Source organism: Ipomoea nil, unplaced genomic scaffold (assembly GCF_001879475.1).
Source record: "Ipomoea nil cultivar Tokyo-kokei standard unplaced genomic scaffold, Asagao_1.1 scaffold0800, whole genome shotgun sequence".
NCBI classification, from domain to species: domain Eukaryota; kingdom Viridiplantae; phylum Streptophyta; class Magnoliopsida; order Solanales; family Convolvulaceae; genus Ipomoea; species Ipomoea nil.
The window spans coordinates 219389-235968 of NW_017617228.1; the positions used below are offsets into that span (position 1 = coordinate 219389).

The following is a 16580-nucleotide window of genomic DNA, read 5'->3' on the forward strand; positions in this document are numbered from 1 at the left end:
GTTGCTGATTTAGAATTACATCACTCTTTTGTATCTAAGCTGGGCATGTAGGATCTACACGCTCCAGCTTACGGGGGGAGGTGTTGGAGGATAAAAATGTAATATCCTCCCTCTTCCTTTTTATTTCTATTATTCTTTCCCTTATATAAACCAAACCAGTGTATCTGCGTGAATCTGATCTCTCTTCATTAATAATATCATCTTTCTTCTTCATCTTCTCTGCACCTCTCGTTTCTCTCTGCTTCTTTCGTTCTCCATTGATGTAGCCACTATTCCAACATTGTGCGCAGTTGAGAGACTAAACAATGAAGCAACAAAGATAAGAGATGAAACTTTTTTCATCTCATATTTCAAAGATAAAACTACTTGTTCATTCATAGAAGAAGCTTTCTACTTTGTTTTTAGATCAAGACGAAGTCTAACTTGAAAACTAAATTTTAATTTTAGTTTTATAATTAATTAGCATAGTATTTTTATAGGGTTCCTTCTGAATTTGAATCCTCAAGCAAATCCATCAGAAATTTGAAAAAAAAAATAATATTGATATTGTCTTACCCTCCCATTTGAATGCTCAAGTGCTCATTGACCTTGACCATATGGATTTACTTGTGTTATACTCGGGGAATGGCATGATATTTAATGAAACACTTTCCAAGTTCTAATTGTCTCAGTAGCAAGCTATGGCTGTATTATTTGATTATTTGGTACTCCGTATTTTGTACCCTATAGTTATAACAATGTTTACAATTATTGATTGACTAGTATTTTTTATGCGCGTTGTGCAAAAAATAGGTGCCCAATATTAATACATTATATTAAAATTTTAAATTTATTTAGATTTTATTTATTTAAATTATTCTAAATAATAATAATAATAATGTAAATCATTTTTATAAATTTGATATTTATATTTATGTAATAATTAACATATAACTCAAATATTTAATGTGTATATATTATTATTAATGAAGAAGATAAGAAAATATATGGTGGATGCATGTGCATGGTAACAATAGTGGAAAAGATAAAGAAAGTTATAACGGTAGGGGTATGTTTGTCCAAAATATTTTAATGTACAACCTTTATAGCATAATGTACAAAAAAAAAAAACTTAACGGAAAAAAATGACATAAATCAGGGGTATAACTTTCATTCACACTTATTATGTTTTTAGATTAGATATTTGATTCATATATTGTGTATGCGGTAAATATTTGACCCTATCCTCCTTCAACCTCCATCCACACCACGAGAGAAATTGAGAGACAAAACATTTCACTTAGTGGCAAAGATCATAGAGTAGGGGCAGATGCAGAAATGTCGTTGAGTTGTAAATTTATTATATATCATCTCTATTGATATGATATTCATAAATACTTTTTATTTTAATTATACTAACTATAGATTAATTTGAATTTGGTGATGTACAATTGGAATTTTTAGAGTACATTAACTAGATAGTTCATAAAAGATATAGTTTATTTTAAATTATTTTTCATAATTGAATTACAAAACATATTCCATATCAATCAATTAATCAATTTAAATAACTATTACCACACATAGCACATTATATATAAATCTTACAATTAATATAAAAAAATTTACAAATGAAAAATATAATTAAAGTGCAATCAACAAGTTTTGCACACTTGATCTCTTTAAACAATAAAATACCTATTTATCATGTAAGCTACCTTAACCTTTAATAAACTTTTTGTATAATATTATATTATCTGATCTACTTCAATTAAAACATCTAATACACACATACACACACACACATAATGGGGTGGAGTGGGGGTTGCTGCCCCCATAATGAATCCGTCCATGCATTAGACGAAGCAACAAAGATAAGATATGAAGCTTGTTGCTTCATCTCATATTTCAAAGATAAAACTACTTGCCGTTCATAGAAGAAGTTTCCTACTTCGTCTTAAATCAAGACAAAGTCTAATTTGAAAACTAAATTTTACTTGTAATTATAGGATTACCATAGTATTTTTACATTTAATCACCAATTATTAATCATATTTATTTTGTTTGTTAATTAATTAAAACGAATATGTCAATTGTAATCACAACTAAATGTGGTATTAATTGTAAAGAAAGAAACCAATTATAAGGAATTATAAGTTAAAAGTTCTCACCAGCGGATTCGTGGCGCAGTGGTAGTGTGTTTGACTTCAGATTAGAAGGTTGCGTGTTCAATTCATGTTGAGTTCAATTCCCTATTCACGTTGAGTTCAATTCCCTTTGACTAACGGACTCTTTTTCCCTCACCCTATACTATTATCTAGCAGAACGTTTTTGGAAACCAGTTTTGAAATGCAAATCGAATTTTTATAATTGGGAGAATACTATTATCTAGCAGAACGTTTTTGGAAACCAGTTTTGAAATGCAAATCGAATTTTTATAATTGGGAGAAGTGTCAAATAGGCTCATTCAATTCACGTCGGGTTCAATTCCCTTTGACTAACGGACTCCTTTTCCCTCACCCTATACTATTATCTAGCAGAACGTTTTTGGAAACCAGTTTTGAAATGCAAATCGAATTTTTATAATTGGGAGAAGTGTCAAATAGGCTCATATACTATTGCTAAGTGCTCAATTCCTATCACGAACTAAATTAAAGGCCAATTAACCACACTTACCTGCTAAATTTGTTCAATTGACTTTTTTTGCAGGTTGCTAACAGGTTACCAATCCAATTATTAAAAAAATAATTTAATTTAAAAAAAAAAAAAGAAGAAAACCAGAATTTCACAAGCCTAATAACTTTTATTATTATTTTTAGTTTTTTTTTTTGTTTTATCCGAAGTTAATATTATTTAACTAGTCCATTAAGCCTAATGACATTTTAGCCACAATTAATTGTTTTCCCCTCTGTAGTTAACAACGATTACGAACGAAAAAAGAGAGATCATGAGCGTTCTTCGGCCATTGCAGCGACTTGCATTGGCTATGAAATTTAGTGTTTTTTTTTTTAATTTTTAAATTAGTTTTAAATTAATTTTTTAATAATTAGATTGGTAACTTGTTAGCAACCTGCAAAAAAAGTCAATTGAACAAATTTAGTAGGTAAGTGTGGTTAATTAGCTTTTAGTTTAGTTCGTGGTGGGAATTGAGCACTTGGCCGTAGTAGATGGGCCTATTTGACACTTCTCCCGCTAAATTATGATCATAGTTCAGTATTTCATGCTAATTAATCATACAAATATAACGAAATTGCCTGTGGGCTAAATTCCATCATATTACATACAATTACTCACAATTGATATGTCTAAAGCTTTATGTGGCCCTAACAACTCAATATATAATTTTAACTGATTAAGGATGCTGTGGCTACTCCCCAACTAATTAAAATTATAAGATCACTAGACATTTATCAAATTTTATGTGACCCAACAACTCAATATATAGTTTTAACTGATTAAGGATGCTGTGGCTACTCGTCAACTAATTAAAATTATAGGATCACTAGGCATTTATCATTGCCATCTTTATGTGATTTGAACGTTAACAATTTTTAGTAAATTAAAGATGTTGTGGCTACTCTTTAATTAATCTAGAAATTGTAATCACTTGGCAAAAGGGAAATTTAAAGCCTAACAAACAAATTAAACCAACACATGATAGACAATTATTAGGTATACTCCCAGGAAAATTGGTCGAGACGAAGCTCGGTTAAATACCAACTCCTTAGACAGAGTAGCGTCGCAAGGGGACTAGTAGCAACAAGGCTTTTAAGCCAGACTTATAGTACTAGTATTCCTCCCCAAGAAACTTCCCTAAGTCATGCGTTCTCATGTTTGAAGTAAAACCGTTTGGGAGATCTATAAAATTGTAGATTCACCTATGGATAAGGCTTTAAATCAATGAACTAAATTAACGGACTAAACGTGCTCAAATTTAGGCACTACCGTAATTAATTTTATGCATAAAGTTCAACTTAATAAGGAACTAAATCCATTCTCAAACTATGCTTTCTAAAGGCATAATAAATCGCATAAATGTGGGCAATAACATCTAAAATCATAATTCAAATACTAAATAAATTATGTGATAGATTGCTAAGAAAACATGTTTTTCCAAAATCTGAATTGATTCAAAAGCACCCTCCAAAACTCAATTAATAGTATTATTAATGGCATAAAATTGCAAATAAACCAAAAAAGCAATAAATAGCCATAATAATATTATTATGTTAATTTGGAGACTAAATAAGAAAAAAAACAATAGTTAAAACTATTAACCTTTAAAACATTTTCGGATATAACTTTAAAATTTAATAAAAAGAAGTCCGAAAATAAATGTCACATAAATCAATTTGGAAACAATGCATGACTTAATACCATAAAAATAATGTTGTCATTAATTAAAATATTAATAGTAATAAGGATAATTATAATCCCTGTTAACATTTAATAATATGACGACAAACATGGTCATACATATCTTAATGTTTCCATTTTCTTAAAGATAAAATGCGACTAGTTCAAAACAGTTAACAGTTATAACAGCTATAACAGTAGTTACCAATAATAATAAACTGTAAACTGCAATTAATGATTTGTGTACCTTAGTGATGCAAACCGCATCTATCCATAGCACTAACATCGATAGCAAAGAAAGCTTTCAAAATATCTCATATTCGCAGAGAGTTGACTCGTCGATGCTAGTAACCTTAATGAATCGCCCAATGGTATGTAACAGTTTATTGGTAACACTCAATTACCATCATTAATAGTAATGAAAAAAATGAAGTGACATGTGTAATCTTACCAATGTACCAAATAGAGTAGATTACCATGAATGAATAATTATTGTGAAATGTAATAAATGAGATTAGCCCCTAAACTTAATAAAAGTGATTAATAATGCAAATTAATAATAATTACAATAAATGCAAAACTGTAATTAAGGGATGCCAAATACTAATCTCAGTTAACCACATAATAATTAACCATGATTGTAATGAGTCATAAGGAGACTAAGGGGGTGTATTCAATCATGACTTTTGTAGATTTTTAAAGACTTTTAAAATGATAGATTTTAATAAACTTTGATTGACTTTCATAGAGTCGTTCAAAACTTTTTAAAACTTTATAAGACTCCATAAAAGTCTATATAAAAAATATTCATAGACTTTTATCAACTTTTTATTTTAAAAAGTCTACAAAAGTCATTGAAATTCTAAATTGAATACATCCTTACAAACTTTCAATGATTTTGATTCTTATCATTTATAATTTTCTTACCAAACATTTATAATATATCATAAAATTCTTCTTATTATATAGTTTTTCACCCACATCAACATTCTCAACATTATTATTTTTATTCATAATATGTTGAGACTTATATGCTAATTACATATATATATTATTAATAAACATCAAAAAAAAATTATTTCATTAGAAATTCATAACAATATTGAACAATAAAATTTATAATAAAAGAATTGATCAAATAAAATATTTAAAAATATAATTACAAGTTGCATAAAATAAAAAAAATAAAAATCTAATATTAATAATATATATATAAAATTATACTTGATATATTGCTAGGCTTCACGCAAAGAACTATTATTTGCAATAGCAATTTGAGACTGCAAACAACAATAAGGTGCTACTGTTTGCAATTCTAAATTGTTGTTGCGAACAGTAGTTCGCTATTCGTAGTAACTTGTTGTTAATATATATATATATATATATATATATATATATATATATATATATATATATATATATTATGAATATAAACATAAAAAAAGAAAAAAATTAAAATATATAAGTATTTATATGAATATTATGAAACATATACAAAATTTGACGATAGAAAAATTTGCTTTTTTCATGTATTTAGGGAGAATCAGAGAAAGTTAGGGATAAAAAATTCATAGAAAAAATAAAAACCAATATAAACAAGCAATTGAAGTAAAAATAATATTATTTTGAATTTTTAGATGAAGATCCTAGAGTTTAGGAGAGAGAGAGAAATTGGTAGAGTTTAGGTATGAGGAAAATATAGGATAATGAAGAAAAAAATAATTTTATTGAATTTAGATAGATTTATAAAGTTAAGTATGGAGAAAAAAATAGAGTTTAAATAGAGAGAGAATATTCAAAGTTGTTAGAAAGAAATTTTGAAATCTTGGGGTTGATGGTTGGATTTCAACTATTTATATTTGAGAATGAAAAGTCTCCAAAAGTCTTAAAATTAAAAAATCTACAAAAGTTCATAACTTTTTGAATACCACATGACTTTTAAAGACTCTTTAAAAGTCTTAATCGAATACCACACGACTTTTAAAGACTCTTTAAAAATCTTGATTGAATACCGCCTGTCTTTCAAAGACTCTCTAAAAGTTTAAATTGAATACATCCAAACTTTTAAAGTTCATATAAATCTTTAAAACTCTATGAAAGTCATGATTGAATACACCCCCCTAAAATTAAGGTATAACCAAATTACCATTATAAAGACAATATATCAACTATGTACATTGCTTGCCATGAAAAATACTTAAGATTATCGTTAAGACCCTGAAAACTATTAATAGATTAAAACATAATCAACTTAAATAATAGTTATAATTCTTAATGGCCAAAACAATAATTATAATTCTTAATGACTTCAAATGGTAATTGTAATCCTTAAACCCTTAATGACTCAAAATCACGCAATGATAATAATTATAGCACTAAATTGCTTAAGTCAGGCCCATAAACATTAATGTCCCAAGTTAATTATAACATGAATGATAAATGTTGTAATATGGAAATAGATCCAAACATTATATTATCACCAACGATAAATACCATTAACAAAATACGGTAGTTAGTAATAATTGAAACTTAATAAACATGTTTTAATCAAAATAAAAAAGTGCTACAATTATTATTAACATATCAATCAAAGAGGTGGAATCCATACTTCAATGATCCAGATAGGTCCTAAATAGCTTGTTCATATTATGTTTTAAAAGTATGCTCAAAATTAAGTGAGAAACCAACAAGCTGACTTAATAGGCTATATTATCTAAAATTAGTCTAAGAATCCAAAATTGAATGATATTAAATATGAAGGCTATGAGTTAATAATATGCTATATCCAATCTTAATATATGCTTTTCTAAACGTATACTTATAATAAAATAATTTATGAATATACAAAGCATGCTTGGATTTTACATATTAATATATTATTAACTCATAAATCCTAAATAAAATGCAATAATTCAGGCAATTTAATATGCACCTTAATTATGAATTTAATGACAAAATTAAGAAAAAACTAAAGGGCATTAATATCACTCTTAATATTAAATTAAAATTTAAATAGCAAATTAAAACTTAATATTTGCTCAAAAATGAATAATAATTTAATTGTGACAAGAATTACTGTAATGGTGTTTATAATTGCAATAGTTCAATCACAAATAATGCCATAATTAATCTCAATTTGAAATTTTTAATGCCAAAATTTAAAAAATAACTAAAGGGCATTATTATTTCAAAATTAAGCAATTACCATGTAATTTACCATTTGCTAATAAAATAATATATAATTAATTAAGGTAATATAAAGATGGCAACTTTAAACCAAACATAAACACCATTTACCAAAATTGATATATATATATATATATATATATATATATATATATATATATATATATATATATTATTCAATTCAATGAGGCAATATTTATATGGTAAAAAAATAATGGTAAATTGCAGAAAATAGAAACGTAGCTTACCAGTCATCTCCTTCCTCTTCCAAAGAAACGCCGGAAAACCAGCGGCGGGGATGACGCATCGGCCATCATCCAGTCGTCCGCCTTCTTCAGATGAGGAGCAACAGCAGTCCACCGCCGTATGGCCTGATGCAACGCCGACCGAAGAAGGAAACAGTGCCACCCGATGCAGCCGTATCTGCCCGAAGAAGGGGAGATGCAGCGACGTCACCGGAGAGTCCAGCTCACCTTCGCCGGAACTCCTCGTCGTAGGTCCAGGTTCGCCAGAGCTTCCGTCGCGATGCCGCCACGCCGCTGGAAATCCGTGTAGCGCCTTCGCCATCTCGCTTCACTACAATACTACTCCGCCGACGCCGCACACGACCGAACGTTTTGGACGAGGAATGGCGACGGAGAACACCCGGCAACCACCTTATTGCCGTCGAGGGGAAACAGGAAGATCGCAATGCCAACTCCGTACCTTACTGCCGACGCCTGACTTAAAGGCGTAACAGCGACGGCTTCGGAGAGAAAACAGGAAGATTTCGACCATCTTCTTCGTGGAACAAAACGCAGCAACATCCGGTGCACGTTCATCCATGGATGATGAAGCGCTGATGAAAGCCCACAATGCCTCACGGCACCGCCGCTACGTCATAGCCGCCGGTGGACACTGACTCTGTTCGTAGTCTGGCGACGGTAGGCACCTCGTCACCGGCAATAGGAGAGCATCGCTGACTCCAAGTACTCGGAAAAACACAACAATTAATTCCAAAAACAAAAAAAAAAAATTAAATTGTACTTAATGCCAAAAATCAAGAATTAGATATATGCATACTGCAAAGAATTAATATACAAATATATACCAAGAACTCAATGTATATAAATCAAATTAATTCGTTGATTTTAGGCATAATAATCGACTAGGCAGAGATTATTAGGGCTCTGATATCAAATGTTAGATAATAATAAGACTAACATAAACCAAAGTAACGAGTAACCTGACTCGTAGTAGCGGAAGCTTTAGGATCATCTGAATATCCCTTGCCATAGTCATTGGTGTTGCCTCGGAATAGTAAACCTGCAGAGTGTTTTATCTACCACTTCTCTCCCAAATACCTGATGCTGCGTGTATTCCGAACACGTGAGCTGTGGGAGGACTATTTTGTTTAGAAGCCTACATGCCATCAACGTAGGCAGATATTCAGTTAAAGCTTAACTGAATATCCTGAGTTGCCTAACAGATTAAGTCACTAACTGACTTAATCTTCCACTTTCACCACAACCACTTAATCAATACAATATATTATAATATATTCTATTAGGGAAAATACTTGCATTACGTTCAAAATATGAATGAGAGTGCAAAAGAAAGAAGCAGGAAGGGAAAGAGAGAAGTACCGGTTGGATATAGGGTAGACATAAACATATTGACGACACAAGAAAAGAGAAAAGCAATAAACAAACAGTCGCTGGTTCACTGCGGTAGACGGCGGCGGCTTCTGGTTCGCAGTCGGTGGTGGCGACCTCTGGTTTGCAGACGGCGGATACGGCCTTTGGTTCGTAGAGGGCGGAGACGGCCTCTGGTTCGCGGTGGGTAGCGACGACCTCCAGTTCGTGGTCTCCTGTACGGCTGTACCCTAGTTCGAGGTCGTGGTTCGTAGTCGGCGGTAACGAACGGAAAATTAAGAATGCACAAACAGACGCGATGGGGGAGAGACGGCGACCGGAGATCTCACGACAGAGATGGAAGGCTGGAATGTGAATCGTGCGTGAGAGCTATACCGTTGCTGCGACTCCCAATCCTACTGAATATGCCGAGAATATCTAGTACTCCGTAATTCATATTTGGTAATGAATTAATGACTAAACTAAATTACCTCACTGCCCCTAACCCTATTCTACTTCAGCGAATAAAACTAAAAAATCACTTGAAATCTGAACCATCCAAATATAAATATGAATGCTCAAGATCGAATCTCATGATCTCACCTAAATGGGGTGGTCTCACCGGATTCAAAAAAGAAAAAAAAAATATATATATATATATATATATATATATATATATATATATATATATATATATATATATATATATATATATATATATATATAATACTTTCCTGTTACTTATTTCCTATTTATACCTTGTATCATTTGTATTGTGAATATACAATTTACAGTTTCCTAACGAGTATTTTTTTTTTCCTTTCTTTTTCCCACAGTCTTTGACATGGCTGTTACTACTGGTATCTCCACCTTCACCATTGTTCATCTTAATGCTCCAACTCACTTTCCCATAAAATTGACTACCTCCAATTTTCCAGTTTGGAGACGACAGATTAAGTCCACACTAATTGGATTTAATCTAGATGGATATATTACCGGTATGGTAAAAGCTTCATCTCAATATCTTGGTGATACCCAGACCAATATTAATCCAGCTTACACACTCTGGTTCAGGCAAGATCAAATACTATTTAGCGCCATTTTGGGTAGTTGTTTAGATACTCTTCAACCACTGATCTCCTCTGCACCTAGAGCTCATGATGCATGGAAAAGGTTAGCATCAAGCTGTGCTGCCACATCTCATACCCGTGGACGAGTTGTTTCGCTCAAAGCGAAGCTTGCAAAGAATCTGAAAGGTTCAAGAACCATTATTGAATATCTACGCGATATGCATGCCATTGCAGATGACTTGGCCCTTGTCCAAAGCCTTGTCTATGATGAAGATCTCACCGTTCATATCATTACGCAGCTTGGGGATGAATACAACGCCATTGTTGCTGCCATTCGTGTGAGAGAAACACCTATATCTCTAGGTGAACTGTCTGATGTGCTCACTGATTTTGAACGTGTTTTGAAAGAAGGAGATGCCACCCAGCAAGTTGGTATGGTTACTGCCAATGTAACAACAAAACGAACCTCACATATGCCATCTGGTTCACATAATGCTTCTCCTGATCAAAATGGTTCGTTTAATTCCCGAACACCTCGAGGTGGTTTTAATGAACAGAATGGCCGAACAAATAATCAGGGAGGTTTTAATGGCAACAATGCTCGTTCGCAGCGTTATTGCTGATTTTGTGATTTTCCTGGTCATGATACTCACTTCTGCCCAAAGCTTGCTAAGTTCTTAAAATAGAACAATATTCATGTTGTTGAATCTCAGGTGTCCACCTTCAATCAACGACCGGTTGTAAACACCACCATGGCTTCTACTATTATGCAACCACCTTGGGTTATGGATACTGGGGCTTCTCATCACACTGTTTCTAATCCGAATTCCCTACAATATGTTGCTGATTACTCTGGTCCTGATGAAATTATGCTAGGGAATGGTAAGTAGCTTCAGATCACTCATACTGGTCATATATACTTTTCTTTCTACTCCGTCCTGCAAGCTTTCCTTGTCAAATGTTCTTTGTGTTCCCAACCTTAATAAAAACTTGATTTCGGTTTCTAAACTGTGTAAGTCTAACAAGGTTTCGGTTGAATTCTTTGGTTCCTATTTTCTTGTGAAGGGTCTATACACGGGGGCGCAACTAATGCGAGGGGAGACAATGCATGATATATATTATTTTCCAAGATTTTCTCTCCCTCAGGTTAATTTCATGAACAAGATTTCTGTGTCGGAATGACACCATAAACTGGGTCATCCATCTAATAAAATACTAGCCTCCATTCTTCGTTGTAATAAAATTGCCTATGATTCTAAGTCTGTTCTTAGTCATTCATGTACTCCCTGCAACATTAATAAGAGTCACAAATTGCCATTTTTCTCTAACTCTATGTCCAGTTCAAAACCTCTTCAACTTCTTTACACGGATGTTTGGAGCACTAAAGATGTTTCTATTGACGGTTTTCGTTATTACATTGTCTTTATTGATCATTACACTAAATATATTTGGTTCTAGCCTCTCAAACTTAAGTCTGATGTTTATAATATCTTTCCACAGTTTAAGCGACTTGTTGAAATTTTTTTTCGATGTAATATTATTTCAATTTTTTCTGACAATGGGGGGTGGGGGCAGTATGAAAAGTTGATACCTCTGTTTAATGAACATGGTATTTCTCACTTTACCTCTCTGCCTCACACCCCAGAGCGTAATGGCTCAGCAGAGAGGCGTTATAGGCATATTGTGGAAACTGGCATGTCCTTGCTTCACTATGCCAATATGCCTATATCGTATTGGGTGCATGCTTTTCAAGCAGCCGTTTATTTAATAAATTGGTTACCTACACATGTTCTTCGTAATCAGACTCCGTACCAACGGTTGTTTAATTAGTGTCCTAATTACAATAAACTTCAACCTTTTGGTTGTTCATGCTTTCCGTGGTTACGCCCATATATGCGTTCCAAGCTACAACCAAAATCTATTGCATGTGTTTTTCTTGGTTATTCCCTAAGTCAATCTGCGTATAAATGTTTAGATCCTACCATAGGTCGCATTTATATGTCTCGACATGTTCGGTTCGTCCCTGATGTTTTTCCCTTTTGGTCTATTTTATCTAAGTCGGGTTCACAGACTCCTAGTTTCACTCAGAATGAGCCTAGTGCACTGTATAATCCTTTTCCCACTCACTCGTCAGTTTCCCAAGCCATGCAAAGTTTTAATGCCCCTCAACATGTTTCTACAATACACAACCACCAAGCCACTCATTTGTCTCCAGCTTATCCTCATGATCTAAATTCTGGGCAAATTCCCTCTACTCACGTGTCCCCCTCAGCTCTCGAGTTTTCCTCTACGAATTCTGAAAATTCTTTGTCAGCCGCAAATACTCCAGACTCTTCCTTTACAAACTTTGTGCCCTGTCAACGTTATCTACCAACCGCCTATACTCAACAGCCAACTTCCACCACTTCTGCCCAACATCCAACCTCCACCACTTCTGCCCAACAGCCTACTGCCACCACTTTTGCCCAACAGCCTACTCCCACCACTTCTGAGTCGCGACCAGATCCAATGACGGTTGTTTCTTCTCGGCCACAAAGAGTACGACGCCCCAATCCTCAATATTACAATGATAAGATGGTTAATGTCACTACCTCTCATCCCTTGCCTCTATCTATGGAGCCACGAACTGTTCGTCAAGCCTTGTTGGATGTTCATTGGAAAGAAGCTATGTGTGCAGAGTATCAGGCTCTAATGCAAAATGGAACCTGGGAATTGGTACCGCGAAATGGTCGTGTACCAGTGACCTGCAAGTAGGTGTTCCGGGTTAAGCGAAAGCCGAATGGTACTGTTGATCGGTTTAAAGCTCGCCTCGTTGCTAAAGGTTTTTTGCAAGAGCCCAGACGAGATTACTTTGAGACGTTTAGCCCTGTCGTTAAACTAGTTACTATTCGGATAATTCTAACTATTGCTTTGTCACGGGGTTGGACTCTAAGATAATTAGATATCAACAATGTTTTCCTTAATGTCACCTTATGTGAAGATGTTTATATGGAGCAACCTTCGGGGTTTGTTGATTCCAAAGTCCCGCATTATGTCTGCCGGTTGCGAAAGGCTATTTATGGCCTTAAATAGGTTCCCTGGGTATGGTATTTGGCACTGTCTCAATTTCTGTTAAAACTTTGGTTTTTACAAGTGTGTGGCAGACAACTCCTTATTTGTATTTCGTTCAGGGAAGATAATAATTTATTTTTTTGGTTTACGTTGATGACATCGTGCTGACCGGTAATAACTCTACTTTTTTGGATGTCTTCATACATCGTTTGGCTGCCAGATTTTCTCTTAAGGACCTTGGCATACTTCATCACTTTCTTGGTGTTGAAGTTGTTCCCACATCTTCTGGTCTATTCTTGTCACAGAATCAATATATTGTTGATCTTTTAGAGTAGTTTCACATGGCGGGGGCGAAGGAGGTTGCTACTCCGTTATGTTCTTCAACAATTCTCAAACTTGGTGATAGTCCACAAATTGATGCACAGTTATATCGTCGTGCGGTTGGTCGTTTGCGAATATTTGGGTATCACTCGCCTAAATATTGCTTTTGCAGTGAATCGTTTGTCTCAATTTATGCATGCTCCAACTGAACTTCATTGGCAAGCTGTTAAACGAGTTTTCTGTTATCTGAAAGGTACTATACATCTTGTTATTTTCTTACGTCGGGGTGTTCCTTTTACTTTGTCTGCTTATTCAGATTCGGATTGGGGGGTAATTCATGACAATGGCGGGTTGACCACGGCTTATGTCCTTTACTTTGGTTCCAATGTTGTTTCCTGGAAGTCCACCAAGAAGCGTTTGGTGTCTCGATCTTCTACTGAGGCTGAGTTTCGAACCTTAGCCAATGCTGTCGCTGAAGTCATTTGCGTTCAGAATTTGCTACGTGAACTTGGTATTCCGCTGTGTTGCCCCCCACTTTTGATTACTGACAATCTTAGTGCAACTTATGTTTGTAGAAACCCAGTTTTTCATTCTCGTATGACACATTTGGCGTTAGACTATTTCTTTGTTCGGGAGCGTGTGGTTGCTGGTTCTTTGCAGGATGCTCATGTACGGTCTTCTAAGTAGGTTGCTGATTTGCTGACGAAGCCTCTTAGTCGTGGTCCGTTTTTATCTTTTCGGGCCAAGATTGACGTCTCCGATGGATCCTCCATCTTGCGGGGGCGTATTAAGGATGATTAACAGCTTGTGGATTGACTGTATCTTCTATTGCATTAGTTACCTTTAGTCCTGTAGAATAGGTCATTTAGTTATTGTAGCTACCTGTAACACCCCACTTTTCTTAAACCTTATTAACAGATTTTTAACTTAGAAAGGGATACTAAATGAGCATAATAAACTTACTAAGCCAACTTTAAGAGGTATCACTGCCACAATCACCACTCACGGTGATTGCATAGGCTAGGAAAACAAAACTAAACAAAGTCAAGCTTAACTAACTTTAAACAACTAGGGGAATAAAACCTCGGTTTCCAACACCATCAAAACATCTAGATAAGTCTACAACCAAGTCTCAAAATAAACATAACTGAAAAGGAGTTTAGACTACAACTAGCACACTAAGCTAATCTAGTCTAACTCGATCGCTCTCAAGAATTGAGCCCACCTGAAAGGGGTTAACAAACAAACAAATAGAAAACAACCCGTTAGCACGAAGCTAAGTATAATGCATCTCAACCCAGTAAAATACTACAATATATACTTTTGGAAAACATTTGTTTCACACACTTAGATCAAGTATTCTCAATCACTTAAGCAACATTTAAATATGCTCAATAGGATTTCTATATGCTTGCAACCTAATTATCAAATAGGCATACTTTCTCACACATTTAGCACATCAACAATCTTATGCTTTCACATACATATCTTATCGTGGCGATATACACTAATCATGCTCAAACTGATGGTTAATAATATACTTAAGCTTTAACAAGTAATCACATGCTAACATATATCTCAACAAACAACCTCATATCATCATATATCTCAATGAATAATATCATGCTATCATATATCACATTATGCAATCTCATGTTATCATATAACTGAATAAGCAATCTCGTGCTATCATACTGTAACACCCCTAATTTTTAAAACATTTAAAAGCTTATATAAATCAAGGTAAATCTATTATTAATCATCCAAACAGAGCATAAACTAATCATAAGAGTCGGGGTGCTATGTCACACCTAGGTTTGAGAACCTAGATGCACAGGCTACAACTAACTAATCTAAGCATAATCCACAATTAATATTCAAATATAATTCCAGGCACACAGGCCATAGCAACTATGACTAGAACTAACTAATGCTAAATCTGCGGGTCTGTCTATCGCACTCTGAAGCTACTGGTCAGTACCTGAAAAACATGAGGTGTAACAGCCGTTAGCGAATAATGCTGGTAACCCACTCCCACGCGTTGAGTACATTATAGGTAGATATAAGAAAATCATTTTGAAACTGGAATACATATATAACCTAGGCAACTCTAGCTTTAAACCAAGATCAAGACACAATACATAACAATAGACTTGACACTATAGAATAATCATAAAGACTAGCATGCATCCTAAGAATACGATACAAGACATAATAGACAAATAAGTTCATAAATAGCAAATAGAGACAACAATGGAATTCAAAGACAATCAATTAGCAGGTAAACATCAAAGCACACAACTCATCTTCCAACCTTATACCAAGTTCCAACCTTGTGACTCTCCTCCATCCTTATATCAGTTCCAACCTGTACCTCCAGGCCACCCTTATATCGCCTCCCTTATTCCTCCGGGCAACTACATTGCCCCACCGACAAACCACCTATCAACCACCTCATATCATGATAGCGCCGCAGTGCCATTCGCATGATCTGTACCTCTAGTACCAATACCAAGGGGTCAGCGCATATAGCCCCGACATGGCAACACAACACTTATAACCTGACCCATGCTCAACGGCAAGCTAGTTGTAACACCCCGAAATTTTGAAACTTTAATTTTAAGACTTATATAATAAAGGTAAATTCTCATTAAATCCCAAAAATATAACATAAGAGTATGGGGTGCTATGCCACACCTGAGCTAGAGAACTCAGGTGCACATGCTAACTAACTGAAATCCTCAATAATGTCAATACATAAGTATGGCACGCAGGACGGAATGGAAACTATCTACTCTACGCTTCAAATCTCTAGCGCGCTCCAGTGTCTACTCATCTGTGCCTGAAAGCCAAATATATCTGTACAGCGAGAGATGCTGGTAACCCACTCCAACGCGTTGAAATACATTATAGATAGATATATATAGATATATGAAAAGTCATTTCGAAGCAGGAAGATAAATACTTAAGAGACACTAACTTTAAAAGCCGGAAATAGACTCAG

At 34.3% G+C, this 16580-nt stretch overlaps 1 protein-coding gene across 1 annotated transcript; it reads left to right on the plus strand.

Moving 5' to 3' along the window:
• The first annotated feature begins 9978 nt into the window (after positions 1 to 9978).
• Positions 9979 to 10827, plus strand: LOC109177131. Its single transcript, XM_019326431.1, has one exon. The coding sequence runs from the start codon at positions 9979 to 9981 to the stop codon at positions 10825 to 10827; it is 849 nt and encodes a 282-aa protein (XP_019181976.1).
• The last annotated feature ends 5753 nt before the right edge of the window (positions 10828 to 16580 follow it).